This window comes from Lissotriton vulgaris, chromosome 4_1, assembly GCF_964263255.1.
Source record: "Lissotriton vulgaris chromosome 4_1, aLisVul1.2, whole genome shotgun sequence".
Classification (NCBI taxonomy): Eukaryota; Metazoa; Chordata; class Amphibia; order Caudata; family Salamandridae; genus Lissotriton; species Lissotriton vulgaris.
In genome coordinates, this window is record NC_141691.1 from 1,997,706,842 (window position 1) to 1,997,723,121 (window position 16,280).

General features: G+C 45.6%; 1 protein-coding gene and 2 pseudogenes across 1 annotated transcript in view; 1 reads left to right on the plus strand and 2 right to left on the minus strand.

Moving 5' to 3' along the window:
* The window catches only part of LOC147724819 (uncharacterized), a 106,190-nt gene extending 94,334 nt beyond the window's left edge, over positions 1–11,856 (plus strand). The window contains exon 2 of the mRNA XM_086966321.1: positions 9,300–11,856. Within this exon, the coding sequence (XP_086822447.1) occupies positions 9,373–10,686 (1,314 nt within the window). The 5' untranslated portion in view covers positions 9,300–9,372 and the 3' untranslated portion in view covers positions 10,687–11,856. The remainder of the gene's footprint in view (positions 1–9,299) is intronic.
* LOC147724820 (uncharacterized) lies at positions 2,569–4,550 on the minus strand (annotated as a pseudogene).
* LOC147724821 (uncharacterized) lies at positions 4,721–6,211 on the minus strand (annotated as a pseudogene).
* Positions 11,857–16,280: the final 4,424 nt, after the last annotated feature.

A 16,280-nucleotide genomic window follows, 5' to 3' on the forward strand; every position in this document is an offset into this window, starting at 1 on the left:
ACATTGGCTTGGAAGGCAATCTCACCTCCATCTTGTGTACAAGGCCAAGCCAGAAGCATCCAAAATGGAGCCCGCAGGCCTCCATTACTCTATCTCACTCATGCACACAAATCTTTCATAGAGGCCTTAGAATGTTAGTGTTAGGATTTTGCTTACTGCATAGAGGCTGAACTGTACACAAGTTGGCCGGTAGGCCTCAATCCAGTGACACAGATAAAGCGGTCTGATCAACTGTGAATTCATAAAAGATGATATGCTGCCACCATCGCTTTACATGCAAAACCATAACAGGGAAACTTCCTCAATGCCCGGCAAGGCTTACATGAGGAAGTTCCTCATGTGATGTGCGGAGCTTACACCACGGCCGGAGACCGACCTGCCAGGCCGCGCAGCGGCGGGTAGGTCTCCGGCTGTGGTGCGAGCTACGCACATCACATGAGGAAGTTCCTCATGTAAGATTTGCCGGGCGTTGATGATGTTTTTTAATAAATCGAATAGGGTAGATCCTGCATTATCAGGTAGATCCAGCACTACCAGGTATTCTACACAATTGGTAGTTAGGGTAGCTAGTAGTGTGATTTTTTTGACCACATCATTACCCTAGGTGAGTTTTTTAGGTCCTGACGAATCGCCCCTAGATTTAGGATTAGGCGAGAAACATGTTGACCTCTCACATGAAAGCGCGCCCCAACTGAGACAGAAGTCCCAGCCTTGCGCCTTTTGTTTTGTTTTTACTCAGGGTAGGAGACACACTTATTAAAATCGTCATAGCTGGTACTTCCAACCCTGCTTTAATTCACCCATTTAACACATTACTGACATCTTCACTTACAAGGCCCCTCATCCCTACGGCACCAAACAGCTATTGGAAAAAAGACCTCCGCCAAAGTGCCCCGCATCGGGTGCTCGTCGGGTATTGCAGCACCGACCCGACGGGGAGCAGCGTCATGATGAAGCATGACACCCATCTGGGTGTGTGAGGGCCCTAAATTCCAATAAAACAGATTCCTACTTCTGATTCATTCATGGTCGAGCACTTCTAGATCCCTTTAACTCACTCAGTTTTTAAACTATTAGGAACACCAATTTACTTGTTTTTCTCATGATTCTGGGCGCATATGCTGGACATTGCCAAAAGCCCTTCGTCCCTCTTTTGTATATCTGTATTGTAACAAAGCAAAGGAAAGCATCACAGACATATATTGAAGGGATGTCTCACACATTCATTCGTTGGAATAACTGCTCACAGAAGTATGTCACCAACAGGAATCTGATATAAGGAGAGTAAAAAAATCAGAGTGGTTTTATGTTATAACCCCGAACACTTGCACGTAACTGGAGCCATCTAATCTGAATATAATAAAATGCTCTCTGATAGTGAGTCAGCGACCACCAAGTACAGAGGAATGGTCTTCCAAGAAGCCAGTAGCTAAGGTCACATGTATGTGCATTATCTAAAACATTGAGGGCCTGAATGAAAAATCTCCTAGCTAACGTACAGGAAAGTTTCAATTCTATTAAGGAGGCGGAGGCGAAGATTAGGCTGACACTTTCTCGTTTATTCTACTCCAGCAGCCATTAAAAGGTATCTCAACATTATTAAACAAAACCACATTTCCCATGAGTATCGGGAAAATGGAAACAGAAAATGTCCCGTTCGCTGACCAATCCCAGGCCAGGGTTCCCGATATCTTCCTCTCCTGGTGCTCTATCCTCCTCTTTCTTCCTGCGACACTGCCACAATCCTTCGTCCGTTATTCTTGCTTGCCCGCTTCTGAACCTAAGGTACAAGCAGACTAAGTAAGGCACCGGGAAGAGAACTTCTCACCACATAAGTCACATCATTGTGAAAGTCAGTTAACGTAAGAAAACATAGCATCAAAGAGCAAGTCAATTTACACAGCATTTATGTGAAGCCGAATCATAAAGATTTTACTTACCGACCCAACGTAGCAATTCTGGGAGGGTTCGAATGAAGACAGGGTGGGCTAATCCTCGCCTCCGCCTCCTTAATAGAATTGAAACTTTCCTGTACGTTAGCTAGGAAATTTTTCATTCTATGTCAGGAGCGGAGGCTTCTGATTAGGCTAGTTCAAAGCTTGTCTACCACCAAGGAGGCCAGCGACACGACTGGCTTAAAGTAAAATCTTTTGAAGGTGGAGTCGGAAGACCAGTCTGCTGCTTTCAGAATGTCTTCCAGGCGAGCCCCCAGGGAAAAAGCCTTAGACGCCATTGCCCCCTCACTGAATGGGCTCCAAACTGGGAAATATCTATGCCGGCTTCTTGCATAACCCAGCGCACCCATCGCGCGATAGTAGGTGATGAAACCGCCCCGTGTGGTTTAGTAAGAGCAATGAAGAGCTGTTTGACACCCTGTGGGCGTATATCAATCGTTGCCACTTCATAGGCCTTTAGCGCCCTCACCACACATAACTTTGGGACATCTGGGAATGCAGGATACGAGATAGATCGAGAATCACTCTTGCTAGAAATATGGAAGGTTACTCCATCCGAGGACAAAATGCGACCTGTAAGGTCCAAGGCTCTCACATCCGAGACCCTGCGACACTAAATCAGACATAGCAACATTGCCAACTTAGCCGAAATCTGCTTTCTCGACAGGTACTTATTGGACGGCCAACTCCGAAATAGGTTAAGAACTTTATTGACATCCCACAAAACTGTGTAGCGAGGTTCCGGAGGAACGGATAACCTAATCCCCCGCAGCAATTTGCAAACCAGAGGATGTTCCCTAATCGGGTGATTGTCCAGCGAGACATGACCTGCTGAGATGGCCGATCTAAAGGTATTGATTGACCTGTATGCCAGGGGTTCCTTCGCTAGGGAGGCTAAGAAGTTAAGGATGTGGACAATGTCCGCCCCCATTGGATCAATCTGTAATCGCAGACACCAACCACTCCACCTAGACCATGCGGATCGATATCTCTTGTTGGTGCTATCTGCCCAGGATTTGGCCAACAATGCGGCAGCGTCCTCCGAAAGTCCCGGGACTTGCCAGCGTTGCCTGTAACTCGCCAAGCCATCAAGCACATGCTGCCTGTAGAGAGGAGGTGGTGAGGATCCCCTTGGGGATTCTTGAGGAGATCTGGAACGCGGGGTAGAGGGATTGGAAAATCCCAGGAAAGTTCCATCAGAGCTGCAAACCAGGCTTGCGATTTCCAGATCGGGGTGATCACCACCAAATCCGCCTGCTGTCTCCTCATCTGGGTTGACACTCTCATGATCATTGCAAAGGGGGGAAACGCATAACCCCTCTCTTTGCTCCAGTCCTGCAGAAACGCATCTGTCGCTGCTGCCTCCGGATCCGGACGCCAACAGAAGTAGCGTTCCAGCTGGGTGTCTAGTCGTGAGGCAAAAAGGTCCACTGAAAACGGACCCCACCTGTCCCTGACCGCCTCGAACACGTCTGGGCGAAGTTGCCACAGGCTGGTGTCCCTCCAGTGACGAGACCACCAATCCGCCACTCGGTTGTCAGAGCCGGGAAGGTGTTCCGCCAACAGGGAGATCTCGTAGGACAGGCAGTACTCCTATAGGGTCCGGGCCAGGTCGACAAAGCCCTGGACCTGGTACGTCCCAGATGATTGATGTAGCGCACTGCCGCCACATTGTCCATCTTCAAGAGGACACAGCACTAAATCTTGTCTTTCGTCCAACACCTCACCGCAAAAGAACCTGCCATCTACTCCAGGCAGTTGATATGAAGGCCTTTTTCTGCAGACGACCAGACTCCGCCTGTAGAAACATCGCCGCAGCGAGCTCCCCATCCCAAGCCGCTGGCATCGGATTCTATCACCTAATCCGGTTTTGAACCGAAGATGGCCCGCCCGTTCCAAGCGTCCATGTGTTCGATCCACCATTGAATCTCCGTCCTCGCTTCTTCGGTGAGGGGAACGACCTGGGAGTAGGTTAGACCCTTGCGGAGGTGCAGGGCCTTGAGGCGTTGAAGGGCCCGGTAATGAAGGGGCCCCGGAAAGATCACCTGAATGGAAGACGATAAGAGACCGACCACCCCGGCTAGGTGTCGTAACTGGATCGTCGGACGCGCCAGAGTACGTCTCAACACGTGCCTGATCTTGGACAATTTCCGCGAAGGCAGGGACAAGGTGGCTTCCACTGAGTCTATCAGAAAACCCAGGAACTGCATTCATCGTGCCGGGATGAGATCCGACTTGACCTGGTTGACTATGAACCCCAAAGACTCCAAAAGGCTGACCGCTCTTTGAAGGCGAGCCAACAACATTCGGGGACACTGATTCAGGAGGAGCATATCGTCCAGATATTATAAGACGAATGCCCTCCGTGCGCAGCCGCTCCACTACCGGTTTGAGCACCTTGGTAAAGCACCACGGAGCGGACGATAGTCCAAAAGGGAGGGAGACAAACTCGTAAATCCGCTGACCTCACTGAAACTGAAGAAAACGCCTGTGGGGAGCGAAGATGGGAATCGTGAGGTAGGCGTCTTTCAGGTCCAAACGGACCATCCAGTCCCCCTCCTGAAGGAGATCTCTCAGAAGATGGATCCCTTCCATCTTGAAATGGCGGTAAATGAGCCAGCCGTTGAACTCCTTGAGATTTATCACTGGACGATAGCCCCCGTCCTGTTTCTCTACAAGAAAAAGGTTGCTGATGAAACCCCTCGGGTGCAACTCCGTTTGTACAATGGCTCCTTTCTGAAGAAGGTCCGCGACCTCCTTGTCTATCAGACAAACTTGGTCCGGCGTAAAGCCGATGGGCCTGGGACGAACGGACTGTTTGGGGAGTCCTGAGTATTCTATGTGAAACCCTCCGACGGTCTGTAAGACCCAAGCGTCTGAGGTAATTGAAGACCATGCCTGAAGAAAAAATCTGAGTCTGCCCCCCACTTTCAGACCCCTCACATTCTGGAGTCTCACCTCTGTGATTGTTGTAGCCGCCGTCACCTCTTCCTCTTCCACCACGGTTGCGGGGGTAGCCTCTGGTTTGGTAGAAGTTTCCGAACTTGTCGGGATCTTGGTATTGGCCCCTGTGGGAATCACCTTGTTTGTAGGAGCCTCTATTATAGGGTCTGCCAGACGAGCGGGCCCTTCCCCGGCTGGCTTCCCCAAAAACACGAGGGGTGAAGATCCGTTTCACAGACGTCTGTGCCTTGTCGAGGGAGTTAAATGTATTTACGAATTTACCCAGTTCCTTGACGAACGGGTCTCCGAAGAGGTTCCCCTCCGCCATTGGACCTGCCTCAGATGTAGCCAGTTCCCCCAACTTCGGGTCTATTTTGATGAGGATAGATCTTCTCCTTTCTGTAGAAATGGCCACATTCGCATTCCCCAGAAAAATGATCGCTCTTTGCGCCCAACCGGAAAGGGTCTCCGGGGAAATCAGGGATCCCGAGGCTTTGGCGTCCTCAGCCATGTCTAAAATTTTTGCCAACGGCCCCGCCGTGTCCAAGAGTTTATCTGGGCAGGCCCTCCAAGATCGGTCTATGCCCTTTCACAAATTTGGTGAGGAAAGTGGACATCTTGGGGTCAATTTCCGGGGTAACCGTAACTTTACCCTCCAAGGAGGGGTGCGGGCACTCAGCCCGAAGACAGCTACGCACTTCCTGGTCCAGGGGCTTAAGCAGCCTGGCCGCCATGTAAGCTGCCACCTTGGGAGCGGGAACCCAGTGTGAAGAGCGTGGGTGGAGCAGCTCGTCCAGGTTGAGCATGTCCGAACTGGGGTCGGAACTCGACGATTGGGTGGGTTGGGAGGGGGGCCACGAATGGTCTGGATCCCCATCTCCATCCGAGGTTTGGGGAGACTTGTCCGGGTCGATTGTGGCCGCATCATCTTGATCTCCCCCCAAATCTGCAGTCGGAACCTCCTTTGAGGTCGAAGGGGCATCAGTGGTCTTAGCTTCTAGAAAGGCCTTTTTTAAACACGAAAATGCGTCAGAGTCCACCCCCGCGTCCGAAGAACGCTTCCTCTTGGGGTCTGTGGTATTCGGCGATACTTGGCTCGAAGGAATAGGGTCCTTTTGCCCCGAAAGGTCTGGTCCTTGCCCAAGGGGTTGGCACTGTGCTTGCAGTTGGTCAATTTTCTTTTCTAGGGGTGCCACCACCCGTGTCACTGCTTTCAACAGGGAGGAGTCCATAACCTGGCAGAAGTGGTCATCCACAGGTAAATATATGACCTGCTGCTCTTTCTCCTCCTCATAATATTCGTCATATTCCATTATGCCTCTGTGCAACAGCAAGGCGTCTAGCTACTTAGGGGTTAATTATGGGACAAGGCCCAGAGATATGTGTCTTCCCACCGCAGCGGGGTCAGGTCAATGTGAGACTGGGACCAAGCAGCCTCTGTTATGAGGCACGAAGAAAGCCTGCCTGGGCCGGTTCCAAACTACACCAAATACCGTACCCGCAGCGCGGGTGTTCAGGCTCCAGTCAGCGGCTCTGAGTATTGTATTTATAGCCTTGGCGCTGCCAATTATACCAAAACAATCCCGCCGGTCTTCCCCGTGGTGCGCGAGACCATTGAGCCACTTCTCCGACGCAATCTACGAAGCGCACTCAACGACTCGCGCCAGACGGGGGGTTAAGCTCCTCAGAGCGGTATCACCGTAAGCGCGGTCCCCTAGCGGCGGGAGGCCGCCCGCCCACAGAGCCCAAAGAAAACACTACCGCGTGAGGGACGGATACCGCCCCCGCGGCAAACACACGCAGTCACTTCAAACAAGACCGTAATGCGATAGACTGCGCATTCTAACCAATAACATAACGCTACAAAATTCTGTCAGAACATATAGAAAACAAAGGCACTCATCTGTCTGCTGCTGGAGCACCGAAGAAAGAGGAGGATAGAGCGCCAGGAGAGGAAGATATCGGGAACCCAGGCCTGGGATCGGTCAGCGAACGGGACATTTTCTGTTTTCATTTTCCCTGATACTCATGGGAAATGTGGTTTTGTTTAATAATGTTGAGATACCTTTTAATGACTGCTGGAGTAGAATAAACGAGAAAGTGTCAGCCTAATCAGAAGCCTCGGCTCCTGACATAGAATAGTAAATATGTTAGATAATGAGAGAAAAGTAATAGTGGATCCTCATCGGATAGTTCATTTTTTGGCAGTTGAACCAAAATGTTTACTCCACACAGTGGCTGTCAAACAGTTCCTTTTTTGCATATATACACATTCTTTTTTTTAGTTGAAGCATTTTTATTAGTTAAAAATGAAAAAGGTGCTAAAATTCAGATATACATGCGATGCAAGCAAAATACAAGCAACACAAGATACACATGTAAATACAATTGATTACATAGAGCAAATTGGTACAGCAGAGTCACAGAAGTTAGACAGATGAGTGAGGACTCAGCAGAGGGATGCGTCCGCAATATTATGAATCAGAACAAATGTGATCAAGAGCACGAAAATAGCTGTACTACAAGTAAGACTAGGTATGGTGTAGAGCAGTACCAGGTAAATTGACAATATTTGTGTCGCTTATGGTACATAGAAAAAACCAGGTGGGAGGGGGGGGTTGAGGAATAGGTTGGGAGGTCTGTCACATGACTCCAGCATGATCCCTAAGAGCCAATAGTGAAATGGTCAGTTTGCCTTGAGAGCTTAGTTCCATGTAATTATCAAGGGATGCCAAACCCTACTAGAGATTAGTGGTACAGAATGTTTCCCTTAGAATGACGCATGAGCCCCACGGAGATATCAAACCCAAGCCCAGCAGGTGTGGTACAATAGATTTTGAAAGGACTTCCTTTCTGTAAGTATGACTTCAACTGCAACTGTTAAGAGCTAGTCACAGATAAAGAAATGCTGGTTAAACATAACAATGTTTCCTTACCGGGTCCAGTTTGCAAAATATATGCAAATATCTTAGCAGGTCCGTTATCCATAACCAGTTTAATTGTATTAGGTGCAGAAACAGTGTCAATGGACAATTGTGAAGTGACAAGATACGATTGTTCTCCCACCTAATTGAAAGTGTGAGGAAGTGTCCCAAACCGATTGTAGTTTTAGCGCTGTATGCCCAAAAAGCATTTAATAGAGCATCAATGGGTTTCCTCTGCACTATTAGCTTTACAAAAATGCTCATTCACTTGAAAATAACTGTATATGGCACCTTTAGCTGTGGAGGCATTAAGTAATATCAGCATCCATGTATTTGTACTTTTATAAGGTAAACGACGGTTGTGCCTTTTATAATACTTTCTTAATAACTTGTTATAATAGTTCAGAGACTTACAATTATGGAATAGCAAAAAAAATGTACATATATTCTTTTACGCCTCATGCATTTACTCTCAAATCCCAAGGTGTTCGTTCAAAGACTACTGAAAATAATATTGTCTTGTATTTCTGGATATGTTGTAAACAACACCAAATTGGAGATAAGGACCAGAAATTATCATAGTTTTCAGACAAAGCTGAAAGTCTGAAACTGCAAAATGTTCTATAACAATATTATGGGTTCTTGTCTCCATGCTTAAATAAATACATATATAAGGATGTATTTGCTCTTCATACTTTCAAATTCTGGATGGGATAATTGTGAGTGTTAATATTGTAGTGCAATTTAATTTGTAAGTATGTGTGAAGAAACAACACCATTACCCTTTCCGTGTTCTTCAGGATAAAATATTTGTTGTGAAAGGCAGAGCAAGGTCTTGTGAAGAAATAGCAGAACAGTTTGTCAAATTTGCAGCAGGATGCCCGTTAGACTAAGCGGATCTCCTGAACAAAAATGAGTGTATTATGTTCTTGAATTATGTTGGACAAATCTCAGATGGACTCTGAAGATTACTTGGACCATGCACACTTTGTAGGTCTCTCAATGTTGTATTTAAAATTAGAATTAGCTGAATCAAAGGATGGTTCAAGTAATTTCCAAGACCCTTCTGTGTGGGCTCTTTTCATATTTCTGCTGAAGTTTCCTTTGAACTTAGGCTTTTCCACAGTTGCAATTAAGCAATTTCTGTGAATTGCAAGTTATATATGAACAGCCCTTATATCCTGTTGGAGGAATATGATTAGATAGATATATTCTGTAATTTTATCTGGAAAATGTGAAGGATGAGTATTTATTTTTTCATAGTTTCATGTGACCTGATTGAGGTATCCGTAACTTTTATCAGTTGCCAGAGTGACTCACACATTACATTTTATTGGCTTATTTTCTTTTACATTTCATAAGCATGTTTTATTAACTACCAGTTTTAATTGTATCCTTATAATATTCATTTTTTTATAGCGTTTATATTTTGAAATACAAACTGTTGTTCAATAAATTAAATGTTATTTTCTTACAGATGTGTGACCATTTGAAATTATAAAATCAAGTACAGTGAGAGCAGATTAATTAATTCAAATAAATTGAAAGAAATGGCCGAAAATAATCCTGAGTTGAAGGAGGGTTCTGATGAGATATTCCCTGTGGAAAGTACGTCTACAGCTGAGGATGCATGTGGAGTTGATCTGATGGAAGCCCAGAAAGAAATGGCTTTAGCAACCATCCCAATATTAAGTGAGAAGGAGAAGTACCATGTTTTCATCAGCTTTAGTAGCCTGGATACTTCTTGGGTCATTGACCTGGTTGGGAAACTGGAGTCCGCCGGTCTTAAAGTGTGTTACCACGGTCGGGACTTTGTCCCAGGGAAATTAATCACTGAGAATATGGTGGAGTCTATTGAGTGTAGCCAAAAAACACTGATGGTCTTGAGCCCTGACTTTGTACGGAGTGGCTGGTGCTTGTTTGAAGCCAATCTTTCTCTCCTCAAGGACTGCATGGAACGAAAGCCCATTGTTCCTGTCATGCTGAAACCCTGCCCCATTCCTCTTCACCTGAACCACCTGACCTATATTGAGGCCAACGACTCCCAATTTTTCAGGAAACTGCTACAGGTACTGTGCACATCGAATCATCAGCTGAGACACTCCACCATGGTCCCTTACCAACCCAGTGCCCTGTATAATGGAAAGACCCTGCTAACGTTAAGTGCTATAAAAGAAGATATCCCAAACTGGCAAACAGGGACTTTCAGCACTGCCCCTATTCCTGATCCGTTGAGAATGCTCATAGAAGACCCAATGATTTACCAAGCAGCAATTCAGGCAATCAATACCACTCCTGTCATAGGGTCGTGCATTCAAAACATATTCTGCAGGGTTTTTCTCTGTGTGTTATTGGTAATTTTAGCTCTCCTTTTTACTTTCTTATATATACCTTTTAATGTCTTGAAGCCCTTTTCTGACATGCATTTATTTATCCCAACAATGCCTTTCTTGTTAATTGGTTGTATACTTTTACCTGTTACATGTGTAAGTGTTTGTTGTTGGGGAAAAAGGACTGAGAAGCGTAAGCATCTTGAGATGGCTCAAAGAACTGGACATGCCAACGATCTCCTGATGGGTACCATGGTTTTGATAGGCTGTGAATCTCGGGTGAAGCTTTATTTTGTCTACATCTGCCTTGAAGAATGCAAACAGACCTTTAGGGATACCTTCAGAAATGGACTTACATCAGCCGATGAGATGTTCAGACGAGCCATTGTATACTTCTCCTCAAATTATGCCGTCTGTGTGGCCAAAAAACATTTTCCATTTTGTGAGGAGGTGCCAATACCGGGGCACCTAGACTATGGCATGTGCTTCTGTCAATATGTGTCACTGAGACTAAAGCAGGGGTTCTGGCATTAGATGGCAGGCAGGGGCAACAGTGGGAAATGTGTGAAGCACCCTCTGCCCTTTCACAAGCTATTCTGTGAGGTCAAAGAATTAAGGGCATTTTGGCTATGGCAAGGCACACTTGTTCAATAGTGGACACATAAGTAGAGTTCTAACCGTTGGAGCTGAATGATTGGATCAGGCCAGTGTTATGGTTATTCTTTATTTGATATGTCAAGCAGTGTATTGAGCCAGTTGACTGATGGAGACAGAAGGCAGACTTAAGGAGCTAATTGACTGGAACCTGTGTTCTCTCTAGGGTATGGAATGTGGTAGCCGTTTTGACTGTAGGCAGTTCAAGCATTTTAGCCACATGCAAAACATGAGTAACCACAATCTAATAATATTATTTAATTCACTTGACAACATTATAGGATCATCAGCGATAAGTTATAATTCTGTATCACTCTTTTCCCTTACCTCTCAAATTTGTATGAGCTTAGAAATTAGCCCAATGCTAATTGTATGCATATTTTTTTAACTATTTTTGTAATTGTCCTCTACGTTAACCTCGGCATTCATCTTCAACATTGAGCAGTGCTGAATTTAGGTCATAAACACATGACATGATGTAGTGGGGAGTAGAGTGCTGGCAAAGGATGTAATTACATATGTGAGAATGATTCAAAACAAACTACTCCACAGTTTACAGTTTTGTTATGAAAGGCACACTGTAAAAATGCATCAGGTTTCCAAAGCACATGAAATAGAATGACCCTTTAATGAAAAACCTAATTGGCTATGCAGAAAGGGAGGGTTGTTTTGACTATAATCCTCAACTACTACATTTGAGAAGAGAGCTATCAACTGCTCAAAGGAAGTGGTCTCAAATTGGCAATGGTGCCCTTGCCCATGCTCAACGCCAACGCTCCTATCACCCTCTACAACGATGGTATTATCCTAATCCAAGCCCCCAATATCAACCTAGTTAAGATAGGCAATATCTTCCCTTTACTCAAAAACATGGCCTCAGCGAAACCCAGTGACCTCTACACACTCCCTACCACTACTCTGGTTCTATCCAGCCCTCCCCCACCACAGTGGGGCTGGCCTCACTCTATTTAAATTATGCTTCGCCTTCAATTGACCGTAGAGAGGCTTTGTCCCCTGGTGTCTTGTCCCAACCATCTAGAACCCCAACCCAGAAGGCGAGGTTCGCTCTGCATACAGCTCTAAAATTCGACTCCAACTGTTCCTGTGGTTTTCTGAGCAATGTTTTTTTATTAAAAAAAACCCTTTGTATACTGAAATGCTCTCTCATTTTTTTGAGAGTACTTATGGTGACGGTATTGTTCATACATTTTAGGTCCCCTGGATAAGTTGACTGTACCGCTTGTAAGAGGTCCTGAGGAAGGTGGCCTTGAGCCGCCGAAATGCGCGGGTTCTCATCCTTGAGACCGATTAGTTGGCATGACTATCCGCCCAATTAATTTCAGTTCTTCTTTTTCCAGACGTTATGGCTGTGAATCGAGTATGTGTATGATAGTGGGAGTTTGAGAGTCTGTGAGTGATTGAGTGTTTGTTTCCAGGGGTTTGTTTATTTATGTAAGGTATTTTGTGTTATTTTTTCTGTATTTTTCACTTTTGTGAATAATGTATGCCTTTATAAATTTGTATTTGTGATGCAATGTCTTTTATAAAATTAAAGTATAAAGAAAAGTATCAATAAATTGAAAATTATAATAAAATAAACTTCTTGGTTTTGAAGAAAATTTACAAAAAAAATATTGTGTATCTGTCACCTTTTTTAAAATTTAAGGAGGGAATATATACCAGTGTTAAAAGATTATGGCCTTGTTGGAACATTCCCTTTCAGCACATAGAGAACTTCCAACTCTTAGACCAGCATCAATCTGGCTTTCGGAAGGGGGATAGCACTGAATCGGCTCTTATTCACGTCTTGGATGACATCTTAAAAATGCTCAACCAAAATGAATCCTGCCTCTTATACCTCCTTGACCTTTCCTCCGCTGTCAACAGGGCCAATCACAATAATATAATATCCATTCTGAAGAACAGGATGGGCTTCTCCGGTCAGGTGCTACAATGGTTCTCGTCTTTCCTCCACCACAGATCACAACGAGTCAAGGTAAACCACACTCTCTCCCAGCCCTCTCCAGTACTCATGGGGGTCCCTCATGGATCCGCCCTATCTCCTATACTATTCAACCTGTTCTTGGAACCTTTAGCTAATGCACTAAATTCCGCAAACTTTCTCTTCCACATGTATGCAGAGGATACACAATTATATTTGAAACTCTCTTCCCCGGACAACATCATCTCACTCAACTCTTTCCTAACGTCTACTCAAAACTGGTTAACCGAGAACCACCTGCTCAACACCTCCATAACTGAATTCCTTCTCATCTCTCCTCCGAACCACACCCCCAAGCCACACCTTTGATTGAATCACCTTACTGCCTTCAACTGCTCTTCCCTCATTATAGACTCAGACAAATCTCTTGGAATCACCCTGGACAAGCATCTGAACATGAAGACTCATATCAGCAATGTGTGTAAGGGAGCTAATCACTTGATAAGGACACTCTGAAATATAAAGCCCTTCCTTCCACAATCTGATTTCAAGCAGGTGGTCCAAGCGCTTGTGTTGCAGAGATTTGATTATGGCAGCGCTACGCTCTGTGGAATCCCCAAATATACATTGCCTCCTCTAAGGGATTCTCGGAATGCTGCGACTAGGCTGATTACAGGTACCAAAAGAAACGCACACATATCCCCAGTCCTAAAATCTCTTTAATGGTTGCCTTACGAAGCTCGAATTCAGCTAAACATAGCTTGTCTGGTATACAAAGCCCTACATTTTAAAAACCCCCAGTTACCTAGCACAATAACTTGAACTATCGGGGGGTGGTAAACCCTCAAGGGGTGTAAACTCTTTCCTCCTGAAACCACAAATCTGTAGCAAAAGGAAAACCTGCCAACGAGCCTTCTCGGGTGCTGCCCCAAAGATCTGGAACTCTCTTCCACCGGAAGTACGCAGAATCTCCTCCACGGCTGCTTTCAAACTGGAAGCCAAAAGATTCCTAATGAACAAGTTCTTACCTTAAATGGGTTATGATCATCCACTTGAAGTCTCTGATCCTACAACCATTAGACCTTCATTTGATGCCATTCTTCTTTACCTCATCGTTTTCCCCCTTCTTAGCCCAATATGTATTAGTTGTTGTATTATTTCTCCTTTGACCCCTTTGTACTGTAATTATTCATGTTTATTATGCTTTTTTGATGTCAATATTGCATTTAGTATCTTCCTTCCATCCTTTTGTAAAGCGCTCTGATATCCTTCGGGATCTTGTTCACGCTATATAAAACTTTATAAATATATAAATAAAGTGGAACCAGAATGTTGTTGTCAGAATGTTTTCTATCATAACTGTGACATCCTAAATATCATGTACAGATATATTGCCCTATTGTAGTAAATAATAAAAATGTATACTCAGCGCAATAGGGTTCCTGGAAACCTTTTTAAGTAGCAATATATTTGTGTCAGAGGATATTTCTGACATGCAGCCTTGCACTGAGACATGAAAGATAGCTCAATCTTTGCTTTCTCCTGGCAACAAGCAACACATCTGTTGAACTAATAAGAGGATAAGAGGTCACTCATTTTGCCATTTTACATTTTTATTGCATGTGCATTCCCTAAATCATGTTAGTTGAATAGAGATTGTAGGAAATCAGCATTTTCTGTTTGGTTATCCTGATTTTTTACCTTTTGCTGGACCCTATAGTTCTTGTTAGCTTTGAAATCTGTGCACTTTACCTCTGCTAATCAGTAGTAAAGTGTCATATTCCTTATTGTTATAGTTAACTTACCTATATGTCCCTAGTATATGGTACAAAGTATACACGGGGCCTGAAAGTACTCACTAGTGGACCGCAGCACCAAGTGTGCCATCCACTACTGTGGCAGTGCAACAGCAGCTTCAGGCTACCATTTTTACCTATATGTAGCGTTGTTAAAATTGCAATTCGACCTGTCAAAAAATAACCTTTTGACAGGTCAAAACCTCCCTGAGAAATATATTTTAATATACTTTGAGTGGGAGAGGTTCTCAGGTCCCTTGAGGGTGGTTGAGAGCCCTTCCATGCCTGTAGATTGTCTGCTAGGTAACAACCTGGAGCAGTTTTTATGGAAGGATGTTGAACTCAGGTCTCACTTGGAGATGCTTGGGTTACCAGAGTGGGCATGCATGTCCCCTCAGTCAATGGCGGCCAGAGAGGGTGATCAAGAGGACTTGGAGCCTAAAACAGTGGCCCAAGTCCCTGCCAAGAGAAAGGGCCAGGGGCATGGGAAACCAGCCCCGAAGTTCCCACGGACCAGGAGGAGGCGGACCTTGAGGGGGATGCCCCGGTGCCTACAGGGGAGAAGGTAGCTGAACTGGGGGATATCTCTGAGCTGACCCGTTGGCAGTAAGAAGGGGGTCCCACCAGGGAGGAATTCTGCAAGGAGCAGAAGGAGTGCCCTTCTCTGGAGGGTCTGCGGCGGCAGGCTGCATACCAGGCAGCTGGTGATTAGTCCGGATCACATTGGATCTACTGGGAGAATGATCTCCTGTACAGTGAGCCTAAGGTCACTGAGCCTGGATCAGCCTGTGTGCTGGTGGTACCCCGGTGCTTCAGGACCTTCATATTGGGTCTGGCTCATGACGTGCCTTTGGCAGGACATTTGGGGCAGGACAAGACCTCTGACAGGCTTGTCACCCACTTCTTCTGGCCCCAAATGTGAAGGCAGTCAGATGTACATTGCAGGTCTTGCCAAACTTGCCAGGCAAGTAGTAAGATTGGGAGGAAGGTCAAAGCTCCTCCAACCTTTTCTAGTGGTTGCAACGCCCTTTGAAAGGGTAGGGATGGACATTGTGGGGCCACTGGATCCCAAGACAGCCATGGGCAACAGGTACATCCTGGTCTTGGTGCACCATGCCACCCGGTACCTGGAGGCAATCCCTCTCAGGATTACAACGGCACCAGTGGTAGGCCGGGCATTAATGGGGATCTTTTCCCGAGTGGATTTCCTTAGAGAGGTGGTTTTTGACAGGGGGACCAATTTCATATCCAAGTATATGACATCCCTGTGGAAGGAGTGTGGTGTAACCTACAAGTTCACCACCCCTTACCACCCACAAGGTAATGGTCTGGTGGAGAGATTCAATCAGACACTGATGGGAATAATTAAGGGTCTAACAGAACCCATGAGGCGTAAGTGGTACGTCCTCTTGCTGTGCCTTCTCTTTGCATACTGGGAGGTACCACAGAAGTCTCGGGTTCAGTCCCTTTGAGCTTCTGTATGGTCACCCTGTGAGAGGACCCCTGAGTTTGGTGAAGGAAGGATGGGAGGCAACTCCCAGGAAAGCTCCCCAGGGAGTGTTTAGTTACATAAGGCCTTCAGAAACCAAACTGCCCGCTTCAGGAAACTCGCGCAGGCGAACATAGAAGCAAGCCAGGAAGAAATGAAGAAGTGGTAAGACCAGAATGCCACTCTGGTCGAAATTCAACATGGGCAAAAAGTGTGGGTCATGGCCCCAGTGGAACCTTGTGCCTTG